The sequence below is a fragment of the Uranotaenia lowii genome, chromosome 3, assembly GCF_029784155.1.
Source record: "Uranotaenia lowii strain MFRU-FL chromosome 3, ASM2978415v1, whole genome shotgun sequence".
Classification (NCBI taxonomy): Eukaryota; Metazoa; Arthropoda; class Insecta; order Diptera; family Culicidae; genus Uranotaenia; species Uranotaenia lowii.
Genome location: NC_073693.1, coordinates 235,971,852 through 235,989,152, shown reverse-complemented (window position 1 = coordinate 235,989,152; position 17,301 = coordinate 235,971,852). Strand labels below are relative to the sequence as shown.

Below are 17,301 nucleotides of genomic sequence, written 5' to 3'. Positions count from 1 at the left end.
TTTAATGGGCGATGATAGTCCAAAGCTTCTCAATTCGTCCTCAATTCGAACACCAATGTGAGAAACTTACTCACTATAGAAAAGCACTCAAATGTAATTTTTTGTTCATAGAAGCAAATTATCTAATTCCGTAATTTTTATATTTTATCATTGAAAATGTAACAAACTTGAAAAACAGAGGAGTTTTTCGCAGCTCTTGAAGTTACCTCAGACACCACAAAAAAGAAACATCGTAACTATAGAAAAAAATAATTTCCTGTTCTATCAGCTGAAACCCAGAAAACATGAAGCGACAGAGAGGTAACTCAAATCGACAGAGGGATCGCATCGATCTCTCTAACGATTTTGCATCATCTTATCGGCAGAGAGGAACTCACCATACGCGTGCCATGGGTGAGTGCCACGAAATAATCTAAGACACGCCCTCCAGAGAAACACACGAACACAATCCAAATCGTATGTTTCCCTTCGAGACGCGTGTTTGCCTGCCTGAGAAGTCGACTGCTACGATTGAAAGCACGCATATAAAAAGACGGGGATAAAGTGCGAGCACACCGTACAAGTGTACAATTCAAACTGATTTCGCATGTACGCATTCGTATTCGTTGCCTCTAGGTATCTCGGCAGGACAAACTGAATGAGAATATTTGCGTTCTCGGAGTGTCGCTGAAATTAACCGTTTTATTCTAAGTTCGGTGACTCAACTCTCAATTTTTTGCATGCTCTGTCGATTTTTGAGAGGACGCGCTTACTGGGAACCCGCATTGACGAGATTACAAAAGCAATGGATGTAAACAAGAAGTATGAAGAGGGAAAAAAAGGATTGAAGAAACACTCAAAAATATTGAAAAAGTAAACCATCAAGTTTCAGAGAGCTTCTCAACGAGAATAGAATTGAAATGGCAAATTGAAAAAAGAAGTCTGAATAAAATATGTTGTGAACTTATTTTCATCCATTACTTTAAATTTTCAACTTATTCAAATAAAATAAATGTAAATTGTTGAAAAAAAGCTAGTTTCAGCTGTCTGAGTTGAAAAATGAAAAGTTTGATGTTTTATAGTCTTTAAATCCACTACTTTCTTCAAGACATAAACGAACTTGTTGTAGAATGTTAACAGGCATGTTATCTCTGGTCGTGTTTAAAAAATATTATAAAAGTTATCAAAAGGTATGTTTTAAGAATTTTCTCATTAAACTAATGAGAAAGATTATCATATGCAGAATTAGGTACAAATATTGGGTGCGCTGATAAATTTTCCTTTATATGTCCATATGTTAACAATCAGGAACAATTATTGCCAAATTAGGAACATCGACACACTTCAAAAAAACATATTAGTTTTCAAAAATTAAAGCTTAAAATGATGATTTCAAACTTCAACCGAGTGCCTTAAAGAATTCGGAACTTAGTTACCTTAAAAAAAATTATATCTTGCAATTGAATATTTGGCGTCTGGACAACTGGTAAAAAACATTTTTAATTTGTAAAACTCGGGGAAAAACGTCGATAAAATTCAACAACAAAAATGCATTGTTTGTATCTTGATAACGTAACATGTCACATTTGGCTCCATTTGTTGATAAGTTTTCAAGTTACGCCCAGTGAAATATAAAAAAAAAATTGTCTCCTTTCATACTACGACCTGAAAATAGAGAAGATCTAGTTTAACTAGTTCACAAACAACCTCTCTTATAAAAAATGGTTGTAGATCTCTCTCCTTTTTTTTCCTATCCACCACTATCTGAAAGAGGTGCAAAATTTGATTTCATTCCCTTGATTTATTCTCATGTTATGCCTATCAAATTGTTTTAGGGGCTCTCCCCCTTCCTATGAACATTTTGTAAGAAAAGTGGTGTTTAAAATTCTAATAGAACCATTTCTCGGGCCCTTCTCCTTTTTCCATATGAAATTCAGTTCAATTTCATAGACAAGTTCTCGAGTTGTGCAAAAATGTGTATGGGAGCCTCTCTTCTCTCTTGCTATATTCCCAGTAGAAGAATGGAAGGGTTTCATAAAATCAAATAAACCATTTCTCGTATCATATGTCTCTCCGATGTCAAATTAGGTTCCATTTGCTTGATTAACGATCAAATTATGCGAAAAATTGGTAATGTAAATTTTCATATATTTTGGGTTCGTAATATTTTTGTAACATTTATAGGTTTTTTCGTCTAAAGCGAGTTTATGTCATCCCGGTTCTCAACAAGCCTTGAACACAATCTATTTCAAAACAGCCTCCAGAAATGTTTTATCTTCAACGGCACCACAAAAATAAAAAACGCCGACAGGAAATGTGTATGTTGACTCACGGGAAACGGCCGCAATGTTTATGTTAGTAATTTTCGCGTTCACCGAAAACTTTCCCCCGAAAAGCCAGCAGTCAGTGTAAACATTTCAGTTGACAAAAGAACTTTCGACGGGTTTTGCCCGGTTCAGCCAAAGTATGTCGGTGCTCGATTCCCTGGTCCTGAGTTCGCTCGTTTTCCGACTTTTTGCATTTATTGTTATTTGAGAAGGCAAAAACGGAAATCTTGTTTTGCGCTCGTAAACTTAGGACAAAAGTGTGGCGGCAAAAATCTCCGGCTGTTTTAGGTGGGAAAAAACAGGAACGAGACCCCTTGGAAAATGCACTAACTATTTTTGTGTCGGTCTCGCCCTGGCACTAAGCACTTGGTGGCTGCATTGTACTGCTGAAGTCATTTGACGCGGGTTCTTTCTTTCTTCCTGCTTCACTACGATGACGGCTGCGGGATCATAAAACTGTGAACCTTTCACTGATACCTACTACTCTTTTCCGGCGACAATGGAGAAACAACTTGACGGGTAGGGTTGCCAGCTGCTAGATTTGTGTTTTTCGTTTGCTATCTGGGAATTGTGATGCGCATTCCTCCAACCAACTTCAGCTCAATGCCAGTACTATTTACAAACATTCCTCCAATGTCAGAGACATAACTACCTGTATTAAATAGCTTTAAAATGTTGGCATAAAGAAAAGCTTTGTTAAAATGTCCTATGAGCAAAATAACTTCGAAGAATGACGGCAGGATATACTGGCAGTTCGATTATGGTGTGAAAAAGTTACAGTTTACAGTTTACAGTTTACCGCCGAGGAGCGAGAGTATATAATTGAAAATAGATCACGAAAATGAACGGTCCCAAATGGCTTCCTTGAGGCATACCTGAAGAGGCAACGAACTGCCTAGAAAAGGATTCCCCAGTTTGAACGGATAACATTCGTTCCATTAAGTAGATCCGGAACCAATCAAAAAGGGAACCACAGAAGCCTAAACGTTCGAGCTTTGCGATTGTAATATCGTGATTCACCCTATCGAACGCCGCAGAGAGATCTGTGTAAATGGCGTCAGTTTGAGTTGGCTAAGCTGTCCTGCACGAAGTCGTGGATCGTTTAGGCATGAACCCGTGCTGATCGTTGGAGAAGTGATGCTTGCAAAATGAGAAAATTGGATCCACTACAACCAGTTCAAACAGTTTAACGATCGCGCATAGAGGGAAAGATTGCACAGCCCAGCGATGATTGAAAGATGTGCCTGATGGGAATCAGCAGAGATGACATTAAACGCTTCAAAAAACCGTCCGGACCCGTAGAAAATGAATTTTTCAGCTTAGCTGCATCGTCGACTAGAAAACCTTTCAAAGATGACCCTAGGGGTGATGTATTTCTGACAGCCCTGGCCAGTTGCTAGAGAGGGAGCTAAACCAATCGTCGAAATCCTGAAACCTTCGTTAACGAAAGAGAGGTCAAGCATACGTTCGTTTACATTTTCGATATTATTTATCTGACGTAAAGTCGCTGTACTCAGGGCGTCTAAGTATACACTAGAAGATGCCGAGAACGAAGATCGCTGAAACAAGTTGAGCACCACTGAGTTTCAGTGTGTGCTGCACGGCTAACTATTACCCAAAACAGAAACACGCAAAACCCACAACTTTGTAGCAATAATCACAATTTACTCTTACGACACATATTAAAAACCTAAGCTAGTTTAACATAATTACTCACGGGCCCGTTTCCTACCATAACTTACAAAGACAACATCCAAAAAGCACAACATTCGTATCACAGCTCGGTTTCCTAAGGTATCACAGAATCTGGCAGCCCTTCCTGACTGCACTGCCGGGTGCATGACAATGACCCAGAGCTCCTCCAACGTCTGCTTCTGGCTCTATTCCGACTTGGCTATGCGACGGCTGATCGGCTTGCAAAAAACGATACCAGACCCTAAACAACGACACTCGGTTCTCCAACAATGACCCACGAGGGTCACGTTGTCTACTTCCAATCAAAACTTCCACTGGATGATAGCCGAGCTAGTGGTTATGTTCCAGCACAATTTTTCTAACGTCTTTCAATTTCGTTTTAGCTAGTGGCACGGAAATGCCTTACACCTACGGCGTCTTTTCAGCTGGAGATGATTCGATTTGTGGCTGAGTCGTCCGCTATCTCCCATTGCCTCTTCACCAAACCAACTTGAATTGGGCGACCAGTTTGTTGGCTTTGACTCCGGGAAGTAAGCAATGGACAATAACTCCACGACGTTCCGCAAATTACAATAGCAATGACGAATTCTGGCGCTTACTTTGTTTCATTCCACCGATTTGGTTTTGTTTTGCCGATTTTGTTTATGTTGTTCACGTGTGCGTTTGACGTTTTCACTCTTAACTCTAAACACTTAATTTTTGCTCGAATTTATACAATTACTACACGCTCAGAATTGGATAACCACAAATATTTCATTACAACGCTACAACACACAGGGTCTGGAAACAGAAAGCCTCTTTGGGAGGGGCGTCATTTTAGGACCGACATGACGAATATGTCATCCTCAGGAGATTAAATAGAGCTGACCTTCGGTAGATAGAGTTTCCTATTACCGAGGTCAATACTCCAGAAGCTCCAGATCTTCCCAGGAAACGTTTTCGATAAGTGAAGCCGAGAGTTTTGATCTAACGGCAAGTAACACTCCATCACCAGTATATTTTCAGCAGTTAAGGAGGCTACAATCGCAACGAAACATTGCGTAATCTGGGCCAACAATCTGACTGGAGAGGGTACGGTCATTATGTCATGTTTCGGTAAAGGCAATGATATCGTAGCGGGAGCTTGAAGTAGCAAGCAGATACTCGATCAAGCAGGAATCGACACTACCTATGTTCTGGCAGAAAATGCTGATAGAGTAGTCCGATTCAGATGCTGTACCGGAACGAAGATCGCTGGCAGATTACATCACGCGGAGAGGAACTGTCTATGTCATAATTCCCTGATAGCGCAAGCTGGAGAACTTATTTGCCACAGAAGAACCCAGGGCCGGGACGACTATTGACGCTGGCTGGAAACAGCGCGACTTATACCGTATTTGTTTATGCTGAGTGTTGCACTGGTGCACCACTAGGTGCTGTCAAACTGTTTGTTTATTCGGAAGGTATTGCACTGGTATTGACCTGGTGTTGCACTGCCATCGGGCGGTTGTACCCCGAAAACTTTGTCAGTGTTGCGAGAGAGCGTGTGAGTGAGTGAGGTAGCAATACACTGGCAACGATTTGTGTTTGTTTTTGTCGGGTACGGTGGAACACTGATCGAGGGGAGAAAACAAATACGGTATTAGTTGAAGGGCTCTGGGGTTTCCGTAGTTTCTAGTTCGTTGCGTCCTGGCAAGGTTCCGAAATTCGCTCGCGATAGCTTCTATCTATACATTTTTCTCATAGCACCCTCAGGCAGCGTTTATTAGCCCCTGCCTTTGCTGTACGAACCGAGGAAATGCTGTGTGACATTTCTTTTTCAAATTATCAAAGCGGGCCTTCCGTTTTCTTGTTTACGGATGAGGAGAAGGCTCTGCCCAAAACACAAATTGATGGACGACTCACAACAGAATTTTCCGTCTGATGCATAGTTGCTAAGTGTTCTTAGAAGGGGAAATTTTTCGTTTGTTGCATTCGCTCGCGATCGTCTCTATGTATTATTCAGCAGTGAAACATTCGGAAGTGAACTGCTCAAAATGTATCGCTTATATACCAATCGTAGACCTATGTGGTTAATCTAGAGGTGGGGACAATCAAAAACCTTTGTATTAGTTTGTTGAATCCATACAGTTGTTTATGAACACGACGTAACACGACGCCATCACGTAGTCCAGTATTAGGCGTCCGAATGTAGCCATAGAAACTTATTAGGAGGAAGGTTTGGGACGCAAATAAGTTTGTTTATTATTTAGAACTCAAAGCGCGCTGTACTGGGCGTAAGGAAGAAAAATCGTAAATAAAAGGGTGCTTTGATTGTGATTATTTAAATAACATGGAACGTTGCCTGTCGTCGATGAATGGCGACTTCAACGTCGAGACGCTCATGAACGTTTGTGACGTAGCAATCAAAACATTGAAAAAACTGATTCTCACACTCGTGCAAGGGTAGTCTTGTCCCCACCTATAGATAAACCACATGGATCGTAGACGCCGGGTAAGGCGGGAATGTTTGGGGGGGGTAAGAAATTTAAACTTCCCCTGCTAAAAGCTACAAGCAATTCTGACCTAAGATTGCTGCGACAATCAGGAAAACAAAAACAGCTCGGATAGCCTGCTCGTGAATAGTTCACCAACGACGCGCTCAGCAATGATAATCGACAACTAGAATTTGGAATGTTGCAGATCCCCATTGAATGTCTTCGTTGTTGATACAATATTGTTGCACTCGCTTGACTGCATTACACAGGAAGATAAATGCAACATACGCCATCCCCTTTGGCTGAAAAGTGGCAAACTTGATTGCAGCAGGAAGGAAAAATAAAATTTTTGTTCCTGTGATGAGTTTTCTCGCTTGGTGATTAGAGGAAATGAGCGAATTTCGGATCCTTGCGTCCCGGTGCTGGATTCCCTGTAGAAAACGCCGAATTTCCAAGCTCAGGAGTGTTTGGATGCATCTGTCGGAAAGCGATGTTCTTGTAACAACAGGGTAGATGTGATCTGTAGAACCTCATCGTCTCCAACGAACTTGGGATCAGGTTAAAACCCGAGAAGCGATTGACGCACTTGTAGAAGAGATGTGTTGGTAGACTTCGTAGGATCTACGGCTAGGTGAAAATTCATCACACAACGGGAATGTTCTGGGGGAAAACGAATACCTGCCTGGTTGAGTAGACTGGAGGAACTCATCGCCACAATCGAACTCAGGCCTCCCAAGTGCCAAACTCGTTGCGTCCCAGTGCAGAAACCCCAGAAGTGTTGGCTGATCCTCCCGCAGCAGGAGAACGATCAAGAGATAAACAGCAGAGAGCTAGGGTCTCGTCGTCGTTGTCAGTTGGAATGAGAACCATCAACCATCAACACATCAACCTTCAAACCCCTAAAACCTCAAGGACAGTGGTGCGGTTGTGGACCTACTTGTGCCAAAAACTATCGGTCTGGTAGCTTCGACAGTTAACTGGAACAGTTGTACCGATGGGACAGGAGTCTGAGGCCGACGGTTGAAGTTTTTTGGCTGATCCACAAATTCACAAAAATGATGGAGGAACAACAAACGGGACTGAAAGATCACTAAAATCGATAGACTTAGTCCCAGCCATTGTCGAAGAGACTAGCGATAGTCCATCAGTGCCACGGCGACGCTTGATATTTGGTGACGGACATGCTTGTGGAGTCTCTTTCAATGGTGGAAACAAAGAAGCTGCCATTGGTGGGTATTACTTCGAAGCAATACCATCGACTTTTTTGACAAAAGGTCGAGCTGTTGCATTAGCTTGTCCTAGTTCAAAATCATATTGGGGTAATCGGTTTTGGAGCGGTGTGGTCGGTTAAGTCGTCTACAAAGCAGCGAATACTTCGGCCGTTTAACTCCTTATGGCTGGGGCTACAGATAAACATAACCTTACCCTGTGTAAACAGCTTCCTGTTAAGTCGGATGTTGAATCCGCAACACTGCTGGCTGATGTGAAAGAAGTTCCCACAGAATTCACAATCTAGCGGCTCTAGGATCGCCAATTGGTCCTTTCCGCAATGCTTTTTATCCTTCATGTTGGCCATTATGCCGAAAAGACCAAGATTCGGGAAAATTCCAATAAGCTCCGCTAATATTTATTTTGTCCAATACTGTGTCTGAGCTAGACGACATCGCATAGATTAACCTGGTCCAATGTTCACTGCTTCTGATGCCTTGTCCACACTAGGCAACTTGGACTGCGATTTCGGTTGCTGAGACTTGTTTATGTTTACGTTTGATGAGATGCACACGCTCCTTTTTTAACTCAAAATTAAGTATGACCGAGGTTCAAAACATAGTTCGATTCTATAAACTTTAAGTTAAGTACCCTTTTTCTTCCTAGCGATGGTTCAAAACAGTGTTCGATCTGCGAACTCAAAATTTATCCCTTTTGTTCCTTCGGCGAGGGAGCAAAGCTGAGTTCGACCTTATGAACTAAAAACTGAACGGACTGAAAACACTTAGCGAGTTCACTTCAAACTGGAACAGCAACCAACGAACATGACGCAAAATTTTGTCGTTCCGGAACAACTACCGGAAGACTATGAAGGAACGTCATAATTGAATGTCCACCGTGTCAGCATGAAATCCTCTCCGTCATTGTCATCATAAGGTGAGCGGCTTGTAATGTCCGGGAACTTCCGGATGTTATTTACATCCGGAAGTATTCTTTGACCGGGAGAGTCAAAACTTTCCACCGCTCTGCAATTGCAATGCAATTGCATCGGCACAGCGACATCAGGGTACAAACAATTTTAACCATCCTTAAATTTCTTGAAAATAAACAACCCTCGAATAAAAAGGATAAATTTGGGTTCGGCTGTCGAACTTAGTATTGAGTATGCCTATCAGAACATAGTTTTGCGATTGTCCAGTCAAACTCAAAGCTGAGGGCTGCCAGTGAAGTGCTGCTTTGAACCAAAACTACTCAATTTTGAGTTTAAAAAAAGGAGCGTGCACGTCTCAAGTCTCCCAACAAGTACGGGAGACCTTTAGCAACCAGGATGTAAACATAAACAAGTCTCATCAACCGAAATCGCAGTTCAAGTTGCTTAGTGTGGTCTAGGCTTGAGAACCACGCGAAGCAAAATACAATAAAAACAAAACAGTCCAGTTGGTGCACGAAAACTTTTGCGGGTGTTTTCCGGGAGATCCTCCACTAATCACGACTCCGCGGACTAATATAATTTGGTTTGGATGCCCCTAGAATAAATTTCGGGATGAAATTCATCGAAAATTGCAGAAGCAAACAAGCAAATAGTAAGTAGAATCACGCGAAGAATTTCCAACACTTGGATTTTGCAAATAATGTGAACAGAATCGGGCAACATCTGCGCAATCAGGTAAGCTTAGTCTTATCTTATCAAAATGCGATATTCAGGAACCAATTAGTAGAATTTTGGACCTGGAATAAGATTTCGAGGTTTTTGGCTAGTTCTGAGTCGATATTATGACTCTCGAATCATTCTAGACGTTTATCGAAATTTGATTCAGAATTTGAAATTGTGAATCTAGACAAGAACATTTAGCCTATCTACACCAAAAGAAGAAGTTTTGAAATTTCAAGTTGTGAAATTCGTTGCCAAAAATGCGCTGAAAAGTGAAACTTGTTTCAGAAAATACTGGAAGATTTTTTCCATACTCCTTTGTCTTGTGAAAGGATATTGGATATGTGTTTTGGTTTCTTTTAGACATGTGCAATGCGGTTGCACTGGGAGGACAATGCCAGCGATGAGAAAGCTTGCTAATGCCGGTCCGGCATAGAAAATTTTGCCGCTTATTCCACCTTCTAGGAAGTTCATTATTGAAGTAGTCTGACTTGTGAGTGTATATATATGACTCTATCAGGGCCGTAGGAAGAACCGACTCATGGGAGGGGTTTTGGTGACTTATTTTTACCTATGATTTTTTGTCCAACAACACACGAATAAAAAAAATAAAACAAATTATGTTTGTAACTAGATGATTATTCACTTTTAAGTACTCATAAATAGTTTTTGTATGAAATCGTAACTTTAGAGAAGACACGAATGCCACAAGGATTTTAAAGTGTCTTTCAAAAAAACCTTAAAAAAGTAACTTTAAAACAGTGGTCCTTAGCCTGAAGAGTGAGCTAAGTTTTTATAATGAAGCCAAAATATAAAATTTGCTTTCATCGATGGTTAAAATTTATGAATTTGTTTAAAAGTATGGTAGATCAAAGTTATAAGTTCTTTTTAGGGTAGCCTTCAATTTTTTTAAAAAAGAAACTTATTCTATACTCAAACCAAACAATCCCAATCTTCTAAACTCTTTTGCAAATTCTAAGATTCTAACCTTGATGAAAATAAATAAAATTTTACAAAATAAAAAACAGTAAGAGATAAAAAAATTTCGAATTTAATATGTTTGATGCAAACTTGAACTAAATTTATGATTTTAGTTTTAAATTAGGCTTTAAAAACTGGTCAGGTACATGTTTCTTTAACTGGAAATATTTTTCATGAAGAATCAATTCCATGATAAAAATCTTGTGGATGATTTTTTTAAATATAATTTGAGATATTTTGCAGGAATCATAACTTTGAAAATTTACTCAAATTCTACTTTAGATTTGTGATTTTCAGTTGAATTGTATGTACAAACTAATTCTGATTAAAAATATGATATTTGGAAATTGAATTGACAAGCAAGTTTTTAAGTTCATGTTCTCTTGAATTTCTCAACTATTTTATGTTGATTGAAAAACTCATTCAATTGAACTTTGAATCTGATTCCAAATTTCTAAACGATTTTTGAAATGTACAAAAAATATGATTTAGGAACTTTACTTCTAGATTAGAACTTTATTATCCAAGCCTTTTAGCCCTCATTCATGAATCTATTATTTAAATTCTGTAGAGCTGGTTTAATCTTCATTCATCATTTCAATCAATGATTGATTTTTGATCTGTTTTGTGAATCAGGTTAAACATGTGAATTTCAAATGATGAAACTGAATCTGAGTTTTCAATTTTGGATCGCCATCTACTAGAAGCTTTATATGAATATGAATATGAATATAAAACAAAATTCTTCTTTTTTTATAATTTGAAATCTACTGAAAATGCATGTGATTTTTGAGAAACATTATTCAAATTTTATATGAAATGTAAAACCGAATTTGAGCCAGGATTTCAAAGCAGCTTCCATTCTTAATTTCTTATGATTACTCGAACTGAAAATCAAGAATCCTAAACTTGATACAGAATCAGGAATACGAAAATATGTCGAAATATAATTTTTGTTATGGGAATATGGAACCAGAACCTTCAAAATGGGTTTGATTTAAAATTTAATATTCAGAACTGAATTTCTATAATCAGATTGCCAGATTGCCTGGTTTAAAAAGGATTGGCCCGGATATTTAATATAAAATTTTGGAAAAGTCTGGTCCGCCCCGTTTCCCGGATTTCATTGGAAAAGCCCAGATTTTGCCCGGGTTTGTTTTCATTCTCATTCTTAAATCAAACTAAAAAAAACAAATTGTGTAGTAATTTTTTTTAATTATGCGTCCAAAATTTTTTCAGCAAGTTTCAAAAAAATAATCATGAAAGGTTTTTAAAAGTTTTTTTGTATAGATTTTTGATGAGCAATTCCTAGGTTTTGACCAAAATTGCCCGGTATTGCCTGGATTTTGGTCGACAATTTTGAAATCAAATACCCGGCTTTTGCCAGGTTTTAATATAAAACAGCATGGATTTGTCCGGCCCGGATACGTGCTGAAACAAATCTGACAACCTTATTCCACAGAGAACAGACGTGCAAGCTAGCCCACGAAACTTGAGTAAAAATCCCAACACCCTTTTTTAACAATTTTTTGTTTTTTGGCTACGATTACGCCTTTTTGAAAGCTGGGCACTTTAAAGTTGATTTGTAACTCTTGAACGGCGCAATAGATGACACTGTTTGCAGTCAGTTTCTAACGTATTTTTTTGGTGATAGCACTTGAAATTTTACACACTTTTTTGACGGTTTTTTATTCGAGCTTGTACGTCTGTTTTCTGTGAAGCAGTGGGAAAATTTGGAAAACTGTAGCAGATTTCAAGCTTGGGATGGATTTTTGAGGTTTTGCATTAGTTTTTAATCCAGATAGTTACTCTTGAATATCTTTGCTCTATTATCATAATTTGATTATGAATTTAAAATTTTGAGTCTAGAGTAGAATACCTCGCTTACTTTTTTGGACGCTCATGGGGGGGGTTTAACCCCCAAAACCCCCCCCCGTTCCTACGGCCATGGACTCTATTGATAAACTCCAAATGGATGGAGAAACTACTATGACATTTTACTCGATTTTTCATTCTTAAGACACAGTGAACCAACTTTGGTGGGCGAGAGTGCAAATAGCCCATTGAATTGGTGAGACGTCTTTAAACAAAACTACATGTGCTGCATTTGATTTTCACTCAGTTGCTCATTGTTTCAATGTGGTTTTAAATCATACTGAGCACCCTAAGCCCCGTCAAGCATTGCGACATCAACCCGCAAGAAATCTAGCGACTGTAAACGCTTTCAATACGATCCGGAAGACGGCATAAATGCCGAAATAAAACAAAAGTGTCCTCGCTTCACCCACGCATTTCCTTATACTCTTCTCCTTCCACTGTCGCTCAACCAAACCTACGACGATATGCTGATGCTGGTAAAGTTGAGAAACGTCTCGTCGACCTCTGGAAACCTAAAGAAAAAAGCACGCTCCTACCATCATGTACGGTACCTTAATGTACCGCCATTTCTTTTCGGGGCAACAAAAGGCCCGCCAACTTTCGGCTACTGAAATGCCAAATGAGTGGGCGTTTTTCTGCTGTTAAGTTGTTGTTGCTCATTCACGTGCCCCGTTTTGTTGCCTTCTTCCATGACCCGGTGAATGACTTTCTCAACCTAGCGTTTCATCGCGCGCCGGAATTTCCGCCGTTCAATTGTTTGTGCTCCAAAATAAAAACGAACCGTTTATGCAGCTGATAAACTTTTGTTGGTTTGTTCGCCCCACCGGAAATGGTGTGCTTTTGAAAAACAATCTTCAATTTTTCTTTTATTTTTTTTCATTGAGTTCTCTCCGAAGATGCTGATTTCGTAAGAAATTAAAATCTTCTAATAGTAAAATAATTATTAAAAAAATAGACCAATTTTAAAAAACAATCCATATAATGATTGTACAATAAATTAAAGATGATTTGGAACCTCTTCATTGTGTGAACTTTATTTTTGACAACGTGGTATTGTTTCAAACACAATATGAATCATTAAAAAACAACATTCATTCATATGAAAACAAAAACAAGTAAAAGGCATTGCATCCTCTCATTGTTCCGTTACTTACCGACTATTTCCAGGTTGACGTTGCTGTTTTTTGTTGGCGAGAGGGAAAAATCCACTCGGCACCGGAACACGCCGGCATCCTTTTTCTGTGCGAGGGGCGTTGCAAAAAATTCATATGAAATGGAATAAATAGAAAGAGAAATGAGAAATATCCGTTAGTGGAGGAGCATTTGAATGCATAGGAACTCAGATTATGGAACGTGAACGGTAGCTCATGGTGATAATTACGAATTAAGGTCATTGGTACGACGGGATTTTTGTAAATTGAATGAATAGAAAGGATCACTTAGTATCTTAATGAAACGTGAAACACATGCGTTGACTTCTTAAAGAAACTCAATTGAATAATGTTATTTTTTATTATCTCTCAGAGAATGTTGTATGAATGTTTTCCAAAGATACAAGTAACACATTCTGGGTTAATCAAGCTTAGTTAAAAAATTAAAAAAACGTACACACCAATGCACAAACATCTTTAGAACTCGTCGAGCTGATTAAATAGATACTTATAAAGGGAATCTTGGACTCATAATTAATAATACCTCAAAACGATCGATAGCTTAACCTTTCCGTATAAAAGCCAAAAAAAAAACAGTTGAAGACAATCGTTCTATACATATGTTTTACTGATTTGCAGTTTTTCAGTAGTTATATATCAGCTCAATCGGAATTGATTAAGGGATTTTACCTACCGCATTATATTTAAGTTTTTTGACCCTCAAAAATCGCCAAAAGGAGGACCAAAGAAAATCGAAGAAATAGAATTTTAAAGTTTTAAGCCAAATGACTTAAAAAGGTTGAAATCTGATGTTTACTCGATAAAAAAAAACTTTTGATCAAAAATTGACTTCAGGATTTAAAAAATCACCTAAAGGGGGTCGAGTAAAGGGAATTCGAATTCGGAAAAACTGAACCTTTCCACTTTGATGCCAAATGACTTGAAAATATCTTCAAAATGAAAATGTAATCAACATTTTTGTTTTTCTAATATCCTTTGATCTTACCTTAGGTAATTTTAGAAAATTTCAATGCCGATTTTGACAAGATAGTCAGATTTCAAGAGAACACCAGATTTCCACGTTTTAAGCTTTCGACAGTCATTTGGCATCAAAATATAAATTTCGACTTGTTCGATATCTTTTGGTGGCGCTTCTGGTTATTTTTTAAATCTTTTAGTCGATTTTTGACAAAATTTTTGTTTTTCAAATAACACAAATGTGTTATGCTTTTTGAAGTCATTTTTCATCAAATATGAAATTTATTATATTCAAATTTCCTTTGATCCACCCTTTGGTGATTTTTGAGGTTCAAAAAAGCGAAACTTTGAGCGCTTTGATTCATCCCTAGATTAAGTCCGATTTGACTGAAGTTTTGGAAAAGTTAGTTTTTTGGACCAATTTACTAGATGTAAAATTCAATCATGAAATTTTTCCCATACAACCAAATTTTTATATTCTTTTTTGTGGCATATTGTTCACATATCAAGAAATTTTTAGCTCTGATCTTCAAATATAATTATCTTTCTAACTTACTTAATATAATAATCAGGGACTGAAATTAAAGATATAGTTTATTCGTTTTTTTCATGTTTATTCAAAATTCAACCCACATGAGGAAGAAATGACATGAAAAAGCCAATTTTAAAGTGATACTCTATTTTGATTAATTAAACTTCAATATTGCAAATGTATTTACAGCTTTGATGAATAAGATCATGATTTTCAATGAATTCACAAAAATGTTAAACAGGGAGTTATTTAACCAATTTCAAGCCTTGATCCCAAGAAACTTGATTTGGTACTTTCTTGAAATACTCAGTTGTTCTAGTCTTATACTTTTTGATTTGGGTGAGAATAAATTTGTCTTTTGTCATTTGTCTTAAATTTTTCTGGTAGAAAGCCTTTTAAAAAATGCTTTCTGACTGTATGAAAAAAGTTGATTTGAATAACGCATTTAATTTTTTTGTTTGTTTGTGTTCTATACTTATTCGGTCTTAACTTTATTCTTTGTGAAGGAAATAGCTTCTGTATTCAGTTCTTTGATTTAAGCAACAAAAATAAACCAACATAACTAACGATAAATATAGCCAATAATAAAATAACCAAACTGAAACACAATCTTTTTAATGTGAATTAGGAAATGCAAAGTTGAAACCAAAATCTTAAAAAAATCTTCTATAACACAACATAATATAGCGAATAATTGGGGTTGCAAGTTGTGGGTTTTGCCTTCGATTTTAATTGAAAAAAAAATCAGATACCAAAGTTTTTCAAATAATTTGTAGTGTTGTAGATGTTTTTCAATTTTAAATTACAATTAAAAACTTGAGAATTAAAATTAGAAAAATATAAGTAGCAACGAAAATTTGATGTTTCGGAAATTCTTTATGAATAACTTTAGAATAATTTTTGTTCATCTGCGGAATCATTATGTCGAATACCTCAGCTTACCTTTATTAATGAAATATCTTGAAGATTTGCATATGATCATTAATTTTTCAAAAAAAAAAAAAAATAAAACGAAATCAAACATCTTAACCTAGAAAACAAAATTTAAACCTGAAGCTTAGTTCTTTTTGAAATGGGATGGTTACGAATGCGTGTATCTTAAAAACCTTTCGTTTCATCATAATACTTTCTATGGAGGAAACGAAGGTAATCTTATGATAATTCATGAAAAAAAATGAAATTTTTTGTTATTGTTTTTTGGTAAGAATAAATTTAACTTTATTCTTGGAACTTTTCATCGGTCAGCGCACACTTTTTGCAGTCATGATATTGATCAGTTTTTCAAACTCATTCTTCGTCTTATCTGTATTTTAGGTGGCTACATCGTCCTCTTTCAATTTCTGCTACTTTTCGGACCAATACTTTCCATTTAAAAAAAACTGAGGGTAATTTAGTGGACACAGCGGTTTCGAAATTTACAAATTTGATTATTTTTGAGCCACTTTTTGAACGTTCTTAATGGGATTTCTGCTGGCAAAATCTGGAAATAACGGAGTTTAACCATCATAAAATTGAATTTGAAGTATAATCGGATTGTAAAGAACGTAGGTTAGGGAGGGTACAGAAAAGATAACTCTTTTAAGGCTTTTAAAAACAGCGAAAACCATAGTTCTCGTTTTGAAAATTGTTGTTTTTTTTCACAGGAGCAGAATTTTTGCAAATCATTATATTTTATTCAAAATAACAAGCAAATATAGACTTAAATATACTCGGAAACTTGCCACCAACCGAAATGGTATAGGATTCAAACGCTGGAATTTGTTTAAAATAGGGTATTTCATGAGTTTTTTCGTTCATCAGAAATCATCTTTCCCATAGCCTCGGTATCGGCTATACAGCTTACGAGCTGTGGAATTAGCAAAAATTTGTTTTTTGAGGTTAGGTTTGAATGACTCATCACCAGGCAACAAAAGGCGGAGAAAAATTTTGTTTTGAAAATTTCAGCGATCCTCCCTTAGTTTTTCGCTTATTGAAAATTAAAAATGCTGGTATGAGACTTGACTTCTCAGATGACCCTTTGCCGAAGTTGCCGATCATATGCTTCACTCCAATGCTTGATTTGAACTTTGTGGACATTTTTTATAGTATTTGCATACTTTTCCACCACTCTCACACAGTAATTTTTCGAATAATCAACGGTTTTGTCAGCAATCAATTTGATAATGATGGATTTTGAAGGAAACTGTGCAAAATTATGTTTTCCTTTTTCTCTTGCATCGTGAATATCTCAAAAACGCGCGAATTTTAAATTTTGAAAAAAAAAAATAGGTCGAGTAGTACTTACTACAAGCAACAAAATGCTGTCAACATTTTGAATGTACGATCACTAGTAAACGAGCAACTAGCAAAAGAAAGTGTCGCATTTCTAAAAGAACTAAGCTTTACTACTAGATTGATTTAAAGGCAATGATTTTGACTTTTGATTACTTGAAAAAAAAAAAACTAGCATCACTGCATGGTGATA

The 17,301-nt window shown here is 37.3% G+C and overlaps 1 protein-coding gene across 2 annotated transcripts in view; it reads right to left on the bottom strand.

Annotated features, from left to right (window-relative positions):
• LOC129751670 (hemicentin-1) overlaps positions 1 to 17,301 on the bottom strand; it is a 1,296,938-nt gene that overhangs the window by 652,538 nt on the left and 627,099 nt on the right. For both annotated transcript variants that reach the window (XM_055747314.1, XM_055747315.1), the window contains exon 5: positions 13,331 to 13,415. In XM_055747314.1, the coding sequence (XP_055603289.1) occupies positions 13,331 to 13,415 (85 nt within the window). The remainder of the gene's footprint in view (positions 1 to 13,330; positions 13,416 to 17,301) is intronic.